Source organism: Nycticebus coucang, chromosome 6 (genome assembly GCF_027406575.1).
Source record: "Nycticebus coucang isolate mNycCou1 chromosome 6, mNycCou1.pri, whole genome shotgun sequence".
Taxonomy (NCBI): domain Eukaryota; kingdom Metazoa; phylum Chordata; class Mammalia; order Primates; family Lorisidae; genus Nycticebus; species Nycticebus coucang.
The window spans coordinates 85,263,490-85,277,494 of record NC_069785.1 but is presented as its reverse complement, the minus strand read 5'-3'; the positions used below and the strand labels follow the sequence as shown (position 1 = coordinate 85,277,494).

The following is a 14,005-nucleotide window of genomic DNA, read 5'->3' as shown; positions in this document are numbered from 1 at the left end:
ACTCTGAGAAGGAGCCTAGTCCTGAGCAATTAAAGGCTCTGTGCAGTTTGCAAACACAGAGTAACATCAGTGAGGTCAGCTTAACACTGTCCACAAGCGTGACCTCAAGCCTGGCTTGAGAGCTGTGGGAGGGATGCAGGTCAGGGTGTTCTTTTGTGTTCACCTGTTGATTTCTTCAGCCCGGAGGAAATCTCCTTCAGGCAGAACCTGGGCTTCAGACACGTGCATGACTCGTCTGTCACTGGAAGTGCATTGGGAGCTACCACCCAGGCCTGGGCATGAGAGGTCTAGAAGGCCTTGCATGGGCCTTCCCCATGAGGCAAGAAATTTGCAAGGCTAAGGGAAATGTCCACCTGGAACCCAGGCCCTAGCCCACTTCCAGGCTCTGTGTGGGACCCTGCCCTGGGTCCTCTACACGTGTCTTGAGCAGGGATGGAGCCAGGATGTGTGCAGCAACCAGTCAGATTTGGACAGAGCTTGGATGTACTGTGGCCAGTGAGGGCTGGGCTCTCTGGCACAGAAGTCTAAGTTATTTGAAACTGCTCTCCAGGTTGTTATCAAGATGGAAAGACAGAGTGAGTTTTAGGTTACTGTTTCTTGGCTCAATTTATAACTTTTAAATGTATAGATGAGGACGTGGGGCCTCCAACTGCCTGCTGCCTGGGCTCCACAGTCCTGGAGCAAGGCTGGCCAAGGCATGTTCAGACTTGGACGCTTCTTCCAATTGAGTTTAGGGGAGGACTGGTGTCATCTGATTATAAAATAATAACATGTCTCAGCTAATGGGACTCTACTGTGTGCCAGGTACTTATATTTTCTCAAGTCCTCACAATGACCTTGAAATGTTAATAAACATTTTATTGTCTCCATTCCAGATGAGGAAACTAAAGCTTGGAGAACCAAAGTGACTTGCTCAAAGCCACATGGCCTGTAGCAGCTAGGGTGTGGGTTCCAGCGAGGACTGCTGCTGCCACCTGTATGACACTGTACATAGAGTGCCCAATCCTCAAACCAGGGGATGTCTGCGGAAGCCAGTCAGCAATGGGCTAGAGACAGTCCCAGTTGGGGTGTCCTCCACCTGCTCACGGCCCAGTGCCAGAGGAACCCCCAGCGCGCTCCTCTCACGCGTCACTCCAGGTGTGGCCTGCTGGCCCCTTCTCAGACAGTCACTCCAGGTGTGGCCTGCTGGCCCCTTACCAGGTGCAGTAGCACTCGCAAGGCGTCACACACGCGCTCTGGGTGCTGCAAGATCTCTGTGAGGGCCTGGCCAATGAGCGACGAGGGACTGTTCAGCTTAACATCATTCCCAATGAGCAGGAACCCTGCAGAGAGCATGGGAGGGCACCTCAGCGGGGCAGCCGGAGACCCCCGGCCCTGCCCAGTTTCTACAGCTCATGCCTTAGGGTTAACCAGGCAGGAAAGCCACTCAGGGACCAGAAGGGGGCATCTGACTCACTAGATGGTGATGAGGCTCCTTTTAAACCCTTTCAAGAATGGATATTGTTCAGCTGTGCAGGTGAGCCCAACATGCTTTTATGCAGAGAATAGCTTCCTTCCTTCCAGCCACTGTGAGTTATGGTGGGAAGAGGTTCCAAATCCCTGGCTCAGCCCACTATCCCAAAGAATGACCTGCCTTGTCTTCCCTGAAATCTGTGTCTGTCTGTCCCTAGGTCTTATAGGAGAGACCACGGGGTGTGTGCTCATCTCCTCCATAGGACGAACTGAGGAGGAAGGCAGGGAGGAGGTAGCTTCCTTCCAGTTCTAAGCAGCAAACAGAGTCCTAGAGTCTCCTGCATTAAGTCCCCCATGGGGACTTCATGGAAGCAGGGTGTCGCAGAGAGCTGAGAGGCAGCTCTGAACACGGGCTGGGTGCCTGCCTTCTCTGATCTCCTGGGATCAGTTGTCATAGAAACATGTCCCTTCATTTCCTAGACCTTTGAGCCCCCTGCAGGAAGGCCCACTAACAGCATGCGCTATTGGTCTTCAGAACATGCAGGCCTCACAAGTCACTATCAGTTCACTCCTTACTGATCCTCTCAGATGTGCTTAGGGCAGTATTAACAGTACCAACATCATCATCTCCCTGCTACTGCTCAGGACACGGCAGTTCAGAGAAGGTAAGTAACTTATCTCAGGCCACACAGCCAAGACAGGGAGCTAGATCAATCCTAAGTCTTCTGATGACCAAGTCTAGTCTTTCTACCACACACCTCTGTTCTACAGCTGGAGTTTAAATGAGGGTGTCATGTCGGGAGGAGTTTTACATTGACTCATGGTGAATAGTTCCGCTACTCCTTGGTCTAAAACACGACCTTAATACCACAGTAGGGAAAAACTCATTTGAGGGAAGGTAAGAGACTCAGCACACAGGGCTCTCTCCCTGAATCTCCTGTGGCTGTCCCTGCTATGCCCTCCCCAACCCCACCTGTGGAATAACGTCTGGGGGCTGTGAGGCTGTAAGGATGCTGGCAGCCATCCACCTACCTGCCCAGTTGGAGGGGTGTGAGAAGGCTTTGCTGCTCTGCACCACCTTCATGGCCTCCCCCAGGGCGGCACTGGTTTTCAGGCCATTCAGCAGGGATGAGTAGAAGGCATGGATAAACATTTTGGAGGCAGCCACCGGCACAGGCCACAGAGACACCAGGACACACTGTGCGCCAGCGGCTAGGAAGGCCCGTGTAAGCGCGATAACGCCGTCAGCTGTGACTTTGCTGTTGGACTCCTGAGAGGAGCCAAGCACCACCAGCTTCACGGGCAGCCGCAGGTCTAAGACATCGGCAGCCGTGAGTAGCAGCTCCTGCAGGGGTGGGCGGTCCGAGATGCTTTCCCCGTCGCTGGCATCGTCCTGCACCCGCAGGGACTCAGGGATGGTGTAAGGGTGGCCAAATGAACTCTTGCTGCTGGCACGGTTGCCATCCACATTGGGTGTGAGGACCAGGGCTGACAGCTTCCAAGAGATGTGGGTAGCGAAGTGGACGCACTCCGCCTGGATCAGGGCACTCATGACCCTCTCCTTGGTGGCCACACTGCCCACCAGGGGCTGGCAGCCCAGAAGCTCAGACACCATGTAGGCTTCCTCCTCAGCTGATGGCATTGGCCCCCACAGCCACCTGTCCATCACTGCTGATGGGAGTTTGGTGTTGCCAATGATAGCTGCCATGGACGTGGAGCTGGAGTAGGTGGGTGGGTTCTTTCTCAGGTGGGACTATGAAGGGACAACAAGCAGAGCACCCATCAGATAGAACAGCCAGGCTGCCCAAGCACAGGGCCACCAGCTCGCTGCTATTTCCCAGGTCTTGCTCAGCCTCACCTGCCTCCCAGTAACTTCACTCACTCGAATTGCTCTGCATCTTTTTGACACAGGTGCCTGACTTACTGAGACTCACACTTGCTACTACAAGCTGTTTTTGAAAACAATCAGGGAGGACAACAGGAGGGACACTTCTGTTGTCAAGTCCTAGGAGAGCTGGAGGAGGAGGCCCTGTGGTGACAGAACATGCAGAAGCTGTGGATGGCCAGCCTGCCTTGCAATAGCATTGCCCCCAAGAAAGAGAAAAACCCACTCCTGATAAGTCAGGGGCTTTAAGAAGTGACTTTGTTTGTTTATTTATTTACTTTTTGTGAGACAAGATTCTCACTCTGTCACCCTGGGTAGAGTGCCGTGGAGTCATCATAGCTCACAGCAAACTTTGTTTAAATTGTGCAAAAAAGCAAGTCACTCTCAGAGGAGACAGGGACAAAGTCAGTCTTTTGGAAGCCTATGTACTAAAAAGATGATTGTTTACACTTTATGTGCTGCAAAATACAAAATATCCCTGAATTATAAGATCAGCATAAAGAAGCAATAAGGTTCCGATTTTCCCCCATGATGAATTTTCATACATTTTGAGAAATGTCAAGTATCAAGTTATTTCAAAGTAAGGTTTTGATGCCCCTGCTCAGTGACACCTTAAACTCTGGGTAAGAGAAATACTAGGTGCCTGTCAGCAGACAGATGATACTCTCCAAACCCCTGACTGATTTGGCAAATAGCTAATTTACAGTGGGCATCCAAACAGAAGCCTTCTGAAGGCTGGCAATCTACGATGTCCAGAGTGCTAGGGAGCTTCTGGGTGGCAGCAGGGTCTAGAACAGCGGTTCTCAACCAGTGGGTCGCAACTCCTTTGGGGGTCAACGATCCTTTCACAGGGGTTCCCTAAGACCATCGGAAAACACATATTTTTGAAAAACACATATTTTTGCACACATGAAGTAGCAACAAAAATAATTTTATGCTTGGGGGTCACCACAACATAAGGAACTGTATAAAAGGGTTGCGGCATTAGGAAGGTTGAGAACCGCTGGTCTAGAAGGTCAGCTTGCTACACTCTGGGACTCATGGAGTCAGGCATGGAAACTAGTGAAACTCAGAGAAAATAATTTCTTTCATTTGGAAACAACTCTCTCTCATGAGAAAAGTACTATGAAGCAACAAAAGTGCTCAAAATCAAAACCTCCAAAAACCTGTGGGGCAGAAACTGATCCCAGTTAGACCATGACAGTGACCATGGTAAACAAAGAGGCAAGACAGGTGCCACAGGGCTGCCCTTGCCTGTGACCCTGGACTTGCTTCCTAACTTGGCCTGTGAGAGTTTGAAGAAGTGAAGAGGATTCAGGAGTGGTTTACAAGACTCTCTAATCAGATGGAAAGGGCCACAGATGCCGCGAGGAGAGCACATGACTTTATGAGTGATGGACTTCTGCCCTCCTGATTTGCACTCTCTTTCCACACTGATGTTATGGGTGATGGACTGCTGCCCTCCTGATTTGCACTCTCTTTCCACACTGACTTTATGGGTGATGGACTGCTGCCCTCCTGATTTGCACTCTCTTTCCACACTGACTTTATGGGTGATGGACTGCTGCCCTCCTGATTTGCACTCTCTTTCCACACTGATGTTATGGGTGATGGACTGCTGCCCTCCTGATTTGCACTCTCTTTCCACACTGACTTTATGGGTGATGGACTGCTGCCCTCCTGATTTGCACTCTCTTTCCACACTGACTTTATGGGTGATGGACTGCTGCCCTCCTGATTTGCACTCTCTTTCCACACTGACTTTATGGGTGATGGACTGCTACCCTCATGATTTGCACTCTCTTTACACACTGACGTTATGGGTGATGGACTGCTGCCTTCCTGATTTGTACTCTCTTTACACACTGACTTTATGGGTGATGGACTGCTACCCTCATGATTTGCACTCTCTTTACACACTGACGTTATGGGTGATGGACTGCTGCCTTCCTGATTTGTACTCTCTTTCCACACTGACTTTATGGGTGATGGACTGCTACCCTCATGATTTGCACTCTCTTTACACACTGATGTTATGGGTGATGGACTGCTGCCTTCCTGATTTGTACTCTCTTTACACACTGACTTTATGGGTGATGGACTGCTGCCCTCATGATTTGCACTCTCTTTACACACTGACGTTATGGGTGATGGACTGCTGCCCTCCTGATTTGCACTCTCTTTACACACTGACTTTATGGGTGAAGGACTGTTGCCCTTCCGATTTGCACTCTTTACACACTGACGTTATGGGTGATGGACTGCTGCCCTTCTGATTTGCACTCTCTTTACACACTGACTTTATTGGTGATGGACTGTTGCCCTTTTGATTTGCACTCTTTACACACTGACTTTATGGGTGATGGACTGCTGCCCTCCTGATTTGCACTCTCTCCACACTGACTTTATGGGTGATGGACGGATTTGCACTCTCTTTCCACATTGACTTTATGGGTGATGGACTGCCCGTCCATCAGCAGTCCATCACCCCATCAGGAGAAGCTTAGAGGAAAGTTTCTCAAAGTCTGTGCATGATTTGGAGCTGGGTGGGAGAATGGAGTCACTGGTCACAAAGGCAGATGGCCTATAAAGACACAGGCAGACCTCCTGATTTGCACTCTCTTTCCACACCAACGTTATGGGTGATGGACTGCTGCTCTCCTGATTTGCACTCTTTCCACACTGACTCTTCTTGCTGAATAAGACTGAGGCCCTGCATGGCACACTGGGCTCTTTTCCACGTGACACCACTCTCCTTTGTCTCCCACCTCTGACTGTGGGCAGTACCTGGTACCTAGCAGTGGTCAGCTGGAGGACTGGGGTAAGCAGTGTGGCATCTGCCATGCCTCACTGGGCATCATGAGTGAGCAGTGGGTGATCAGTTCCCTCCGTCAGTCCGGCCCCAGGCCTGGCTTTGTGCCTCTAAGCAGCTCATGAACCTGATGTCACAGCAAAGAAACTTAGAGAAAAGTATCCAAAATCATGGCTTCCTGAAGTAGCTAAGAACTGCTGGGGGTCATGAGGACTATCCCCTGCCTTTGGACAGATCTACTCTAAAGTCACCCTACCTTGAAGAAAACATGAAATCCACACTTTTGAGGAGATCACACCTATGCCTAGTAATGCAGCCCAGTCTGGCCAGAGTATGTCCCAAGAACCCGAAAGCATGGCACCCCCAAATGTGCGTGAGCGTTACCTTGGACTGCGGACTGAGGGAGCGGATGGAGGGGACAGCGAGAAGGCCGAAGCACTCATAGAGGTACTCGTTGGAGGAGCTTCCCTTCAGGAGGGCAAAGGGGATGAGGTAGAGCTCCCCTCCAGGACCAAGGTCAGTTGCCGGTGCCGGCCGACAGGGCCACTGGCGTGCATCAGGCCCTGTAGAGGAACATGGAGAGGTTGACACAGGCCAGGGCAAAGGCTTCTGAGCCCAGGACATCTTGAGAAACAGAGAGAAAGACATGAAAATGAGTGGGCAAGGCCTGAGGTCACACAGGGAACATGGAGCATGGGGCAGGGGTCCCCCAGGAGAAGCTTAGAGGAAAGTTCCTCAAAGTCTGTGCGTGATTTGGAGATGGGTGGGAGAACCGAGTCACTGGTCACAAAGGCGGATGGCCTGTAAAGCCACAGGCAGACCCAGTTGGGTCTAATGTCTGTATAGGAGGCGGGGAATGTATGCAAAGAGCAGCAGTCCCAGAAAGAGCTCTGCAGCTGTGGTGTGCCCTGAGGCCTCGGTGTAGGCTCTGGGCGCAGGGTGGGAGCAAGCCTTCTCACAACAGGCAACGATGAACCAGAGACTACATAAACAGAGTAAGGATGGCAGGCTTGGGGAAGGTAGGGAGGGGCTGGGCTCTAGAACCTTTTGTGACCTTGGTGCTTCTCCTCTGAGGACAGTGGCTCCTTAGCCCTGGGCCTGCAGCTGCTGTCCCTATTTGCTCCCTCTGGAGATGTTAGGGGGTCCAATGCGACACTTAGCCCTCCTGAGAGGTGCGGTACGAGGCCAGGAGGGAGGGGTACACGCAGAGCCACACAGACAGACATGCACTCATTCTCATCTCTTTCTAAAAGCACTGCCGAGGGAGCCTGAGGCCACGTGCATCTCAGCAAGCTCAGCACCAACCGCTGTAACACTGGTCTGAGCATGCGCTGAGCAGGAGAGACAAAGAGATGAAGCAGAAGCTGCTGTTGCAGCCCAGAGCCTGCAGGGGAAGAAGGTCAGGTCCCAGAACCCGCGTGTACTGGATGCCACAGGGCAGGGCCTAGTCCCTGTCTGCTGAGGGGTGGTGACAAGCGAGATACCCACCAGGGCACTGCTGTGCCGGGGGAAGCAAATGTGCTCACCTGACACATCTGACAAGCTGCCACGGGCACCTGGCTGAGGGTGGCAGAGGCACTCGGCTAACCCAAAGTGACACATGCCTGGCAGGATGTTCAGTCTCTACAGCCCCTTATGTTTGTTTGTTTGTTTTTTTTCTTCTTTATTTAAAAAATTCTAGCTACATTTGAATAAAGCACAAATAAAAATCATCAGCCCAATTTGTTTCTCATTTGCTTTAAGAGTTACAGTATTTCCCAAGAAGGGATAAATGAACTAGTATACAGTCTAGGAAGGAAGAAACGGGTGTCACAGGTCCCCTCCCACCATGCTGTCTGTGGATGATTCTGGGTTAGTACAGGGAGGTGAGGAGAGCTGCAGGCCCAGGTGCCTGCATTCCCCTCCTTGGGCCATCTGATTACCTGTGGGTAGAGATGGCTCTGGGGGGCTGCTCTGGAGGCAGTGCCACCACCCACTGGAGTGTGCCAGGGAAGTGAAACCAGCCCAGTGGCAGAGCTGATGACATCCTGACCTCAAAGATAGGGTCAAGGGCTGTGACAGTGATAATCACCCACTGCTCAGTGAGAGCTGTGCTGCCTGAGATGTGGGTAACATAGGGCTCGAGCCACCTGCCATGTAAAAAACTTGACCCACCCTCAATGGTTCTGGAGTCACCAGGCCTTGTTGTGGCAAGATGCCAGCTCTGTAGGTCCTCCAGGGCTCCTGCCACCCAGGTCTCTGTCAGATGTCATCCCACAGGCCACTGCCTTCACTGGGACACCTGCCTCTGTAGACAAGACTGGTCATGGAAGCACCTAAATGTGGGAACCAAGGGGAAGCTGGGCAAGAAAAGGGAACTAAACAGGCTGGAGCCAGCTTAGAGACGGCATTGGCAGTGTGTCCTTACGGGAACTCCACTAACTACCCACAAAACCTTCCCATCTGAGGCACAAGCTTAAAGACCAGTGACCATATGTCCCTGAAGGCAGCTTGTGTGTTTTCTCTGACACTCCATGAAGGGCAGTGGGGGTCATCTCATGTGGCCCTGCTGCTGGAAGTCACTCTCACAACCAGGCCTTGGTTTTCCCACTAGCCACTGGTGCCCACAGTAGACTATAGGAAGTACTGTAAGTTTAGGACAGTCTCTGTGCTTAAAGAAATAAAATATACATAGGAAGCCATTATTGAGTGAGAATCAATACTGTTGGATATTAACAGCACCGCAGCAGGGGGAATTTCAGCCCTGAGGGTGGGAGTGCCTACCTGAGCTCACGGCTCTGCCCTTCCCAAGAGGCTGCCCTGGTTGGGGAAGGCCCAGCCCGAGAATGCTGGGAAAGACACAGGAGCTAGACCATAGAGGGCCTGAAAGTCAGGCCAGAAAGTGTCCTCCCAGGCTGCAGGGACCTGCCAGGCCTTCTCCAGCTGAGCCCCATGACGCACTGGGAGGCAGCCTGCACTGTAGGAGGCTGTTCTGAGTAACTCAGACCAAGGCAATGCATGCTGTGAGAGGACAAGGAGACTTGCTAGCGACCTTGGTGGGTCAGGAGAGGACATAATCTAAAGCCAAAGCCTGGGAGATTGGGAGGCTGCTCTCTGAAACTCGTATCCCAATTTCTAGGACTGGGATAGCACCCACTGGCTGGTACCAAGCCTGGCACGTGCATACAAACCTGGGTGAGGACCCCCAAATGGGACTCCTGTCCAGGCAGCGTGAAAAGAGGTAGGTGACAGCCACAGCTGCTCTCTCAATGATGCGGGCTTGTGGCGAGATGGGTCAGATGGCAGACTGATAGCTCTGGTTAAAAGGCAGTGGGCAGACTGACTGGACATGCTGGAGAAGACACCTGCACGCTGACTTCTGAGTTCTGCACCTGGAGGAGCGCTGCCCTTGCACAGCAAGATTAGCTGTTATCCAATGTGAACTTGAAAAGGGAAAAGAAAACGATGTCTCTATCCACATTACATATTGTCGGTTAGATGACAAAGGAGGGATGTTCAAGGAAATGCTGCTCTGGGCCTGGGGCTGTCAGCCCAGGAGACAGTATCTTCTGGTTCTTAAGTCTTGGGTTTTGAAAGATAAAATGGCTCAGGCATTGGCCTTACAGTAGCAACTGTAACAGAGTCCAATAAATTGTATCAAAGGCTCAGGTTTTTTGACCTCCAAAATTTCTAGAAATTGGATCTTTTGAAGCAGAATAAGATGAAGAGGCCAGGTATACTAGGACCTATACAATCCTCAAGGGCACCGCCCCTCACTCTCACCTATGGGCCACAACCCTGGCTGTGGTGTTGGGTCCAGGCAGCAAATATTACTTGAGAACTTACTGTGTGCCAAGCTGGGTGAGAGAAGCAGGAAAGACAAAGTTCTCCAGCAGGGAGGCCACCATCTACAGTGCTGCAGGGCTGCCCCGTGGCCCAGGAATGATAAGGGTACTTTTAAGGTGCAACCTTTGCCCTGGGGGAGGGTTGTTCCTTTTGATGGGTGAGTAGTGAGCACACTGGAAGTGACTTTGTGGGGCTGCCATCAGTCTGTCACCTCTTAGCTCCAGGGGCCCCATCATGATCCCCCTGCAACAGGTGGCATTCCTTCAGCCATTTCTCCCAGTGAGTGGGCACAGTGCTGAGCTTTGTCAGGACAGGGCACTGAGGATGAAGGGGCTCTGCTTCTAGCCGGGGGTCAGCATTGGGTGTGAGGACATCAGTGGATCTGTCCAAACATGGGCTCAGAACGCTGTCCCTCCAGCACCTTGCAGTCTTGGCCCAGCAATCACCTCCCACAGCCTTGTCTATGTGGAAACCCCATGCTCCAGAGGCCTCCTGCTTCTGCAGGCACCCCCACTCCCATGGGTGTAGGATGCCTTTGCCAACTGCTGCATTCCCATCTGCATCAGATAGGGACCCACTGCCTGCCCAGCAATCCAGACTGCCTCTGGCCGGGCCAGGCAGTGAACGTGTCTCTGTCCTGTGGGCTGAGCCCCACCTCCTCCAGTATTCATCCTTACCTGAGCACACTCCCTCAGCCCTAGAGAACCATATAGTTCCTTGTATCTTATAGGTACTCTCTCTTCTCATAGGTGATAATTCTATATATTGAACTTCCCTGGTTAGCCTATTGGGTGGTTCCTGTCTCCTGATGGTCCTAGAAGAATGGAAGACCTTGTCCAGCAGGCAAGGAAGGGAAGGCATATTCTGGAGGAAAGGGACAGGGATTCTAAGGAGAGGCCTGTGCTATGAAGTCTGGGTGAGTCTGCTGTGCCAGGGTGCTCCCAGTGATGTGTAGTTGGTAGGTGGGTGGCGTGTGGTGACAAAGAAGGAAGGCTAAGCTGGCGTGGGGGCAGGGCCTCTGAGCACTCCCACAAGACATTTGCTTCCTTGCACCTCAGTTTCCAAACCCATAGGACAGTGCTAATGCCCACTCCTTCCAGGCCTGTGACACAGTGGGAGCTGTGGCAGCATGTTGAACACCTCTTACCGCACCTGATGCCCAGTTGGCACTCTAGACATAAGGGTCAAATATGAACTTACAGCTGGCTCAGGTGGCTGGAATAAGTTGACATAGCCTTCATTATTTTCTAGCACAACTCATTCCCTTTGGTTTTATAAACATATGGCTAAAACACCCCCCCACACACACACACAAAATGCCTCTCTGGAGCATCCAGGTGTCAATTGTAACCCAGGGATTAAGAAAGACAGATGTCACCACATCCCCCTTACCTCATCTTCATTTCACCTTCACTGCCATCCACAGCCGCTTACTGAGCCACCACCCTGAAGTCAAATTTGTAAGCCTGTACTTCTCCCAGCAACCCCCATGGATCCTGAAGGTTTCGACTCAATGACCATTTTGGTCAGTAGGACTCTTCCATATGCATCTCTGGTTACCAGAGGTGTCGTGCCATCCAGAAAGCACCGATATCAGATGTTATATTGCACAGGTCCTGATCTTCAGCTTAAAAACTATGTATTCTGGCCAGGCATGGTGATTCATGACAGTAATCCTAGCACTCTGGGAGGCCGAGGTTGGCGGATTGCTTCAGCTCAGGAGTTTGACATCAGCCTATTAAAAATAGAAAAACTAGCTGGCATGGTGGTGGGTATCTATAGTCCTGGCTTCTTGGGAGGCTGAGGCAAGAGGATCACTAGAACCCAGGAGTTTGAGGATGCTGTGAGCTATGATGCCAGGGCACTCTACCCAGAGCAATTAGAGTGAGACAGTGTCTAAAAAAAAAAAAAAGAAAGAAAAGGAAATATGTGTTCCATGTGCATCGCCAAGGTTCATAGGATCAATAAGCAGCCTCCACAATACACTGCATGAAAAGTGTCCTTTGTCGGGAAGACACAACAGGCCTCTCAGGGCTTCACAGCTTCATAAGCCAGAGGAATGGAAATCCCTGATCATCAAGGAAGAAGGAAAGAAAAATCCTGGGTCCACAAGATTTGGGGCTGATTAGATTTGGGGTGAACTGGACTTTACTGTATATAATAAGGATTCCAGCAGCATAGAATTTCTGGGAATCGGAACACCCCATAACTGTGTATGTTCAGGGCTTTGGAGTTTTTGCTGACTCATATTTTTGATTGAGTGAATTGATCCAAAAGAACTGTTTAAGGCAGAGGAGGAACATTTTCTGTGATACTTCCAAGAAACTTTGTTGTCATGGGTGGATATATACAGTTTTAACAAATATCACATTACCTACTGGAAATAACCCTCAGGCCATGACCGAAACCTACTAAGATCATAGACATTGCATTCCAGCTAAAAATTAGGAAGTAAAAATTCAACATATTCAACTGCTCAACCAAATAACAGCCCATTGGTTTGTCTAAAGAACCCAGGAAGGGAAGGGTGGGATGTGGGTGTTGGAGAAGCATGACCAACAATGGCCAGCAAAAGCCAGAGGGGACTACTGATACCCAGGGTCCAACCTTAGCCAAATTCAGCTCAGAGGGACTGCTAGAGCCACAGGACCCTCTGTAGTGTGGGAACCGCTCTCTATCTTGGCTGACCTGGTAAAACCGAGACTTCCACCCTCAATGGCAGAAATACCTGGGCCTGCCCAGAACCTGCCATGGTGAGGCTGAGATGGCTGCTTGCTGAACCATCAGCTAGGATAGAGCCAGCACTCAGATGACACTGGCCTAACAGCAGGACCCACTGAGGACACCATTTACCTGCCAGAACCCACCAATTATTCAAGGTGTTCTCACCATCAGTTTAGTCATAAAGATAGCTTGCCAGTAATTGCCTCCATTTTTCCTCCTCCTAATCAGTTGTAGAAATGCCTGTTGTCCTTGGGTGACATCTGTCCTCATTTCAATATTACTACAGCTGTCTCAATCAGAAATCAATTAGACAGCCTGGCAGTGGGGCTGCCAGTCTCAAGGGCCCCATCCTCCACCCCATATTTTAGAACCTAGCTCTGACGTTTTCTATAGCAAATAGAAATCTATTTGTGCCCCGAAAATGTTCTGCATTTGCCCTGCAATCTCCAAGACCACCAATTTGTTTAGAAAATAGAAAACATGCATGGGCCGTGCCTGTGGCTCAAAGAGTAGGGCGCCGACCCCATATGCTGGAGGTAGCGGGTTCAAACCCAGCCCCAGCCAAAAACTGCAACCTCCCCCCTCAAAAAAAAAAAAAAAAAAAAAGAAACCAGCACCAAATTGGTCAGTCTCATTCCCATTGCATTTGTCATAGGATAAGTTGACAGTAATATAATGTTACTTGATTTTGCAAGGGACATTTTACAAAGCACCAAGAGAGTCCTTTTTCCCAGGGCAGTAATCACAGTCACAATCAGGCTAAAGCTAAGCTATCCTCATGGTTGAGCCCTTGGCAGAGTTAGTCTCCATTTCCACCTTAGATAAGAAGTCTTAGGTGAATTCCCCTGCTCCAGTGTTGAAGAAGGCAGTTCACCAAACTGCCATGGATATCAAGTATTTAGTAAGCATCTAGCATCTTAAACAGATTACTCCACAGCCGGATTAATCATGAGTAGAGGTGAATGAGTAATGCTTTTCTTTCTGATCAAATAATTCACTCTTGCTACCTGTCCTATAATTTTGGTTTTTAATACTTTAACGAGATGAAATAGGGAATTTAAATAAAGGAAAATAAGAAAGATAAGGATGGCAGAGACTCTGTAAGCAGAGTAAGTCTAGACTCCCAGGATCCCAAAAGGTCTCCAAGTCTGGAATTTTGAAGAGTGATTTGACCAAACCTAGGGAATTTCCTACTGCAAAGCTGATTCCTTGATTATGGCAGCTTCTGCCTTTGGACAAAGGTCCCACCTGCAAGCTGACAGGTACACAAGGAGCTTTGCCTATAGCAGCCCCACAGGGCCTTGCCA

General features: G+C 50.5%; 1 protein-coding gene across 1 annotated transcript in view; it reads right to left on the bottom strand.

Annotated features, from left to right (window-relative positions):
• LOC128588749 (tetratricopeptide repeat protein 28-like) overlaps nucleotides 1-14,005 on the bottom strand; it is a 44,378-nt gene that overhangs the window by 9,996 nt on the left and 20,377 nt on the right. The window contains 4 exon segments of the mRNA XM_053595577.1: nucleotides 1,198-1,322; nucleotides 2,485-3,205; nucleotides 6,534-6,655; nucleotides 6,658-6,712. Of these exon segments, the coding sequence (XP_053451552.1) occupies nucleotides 1,198-1,322; nucleotides 2,485-3,205; nucleotides 6,534-6,655; nucleotides 6,658-6,712 (1,023 nt within the window).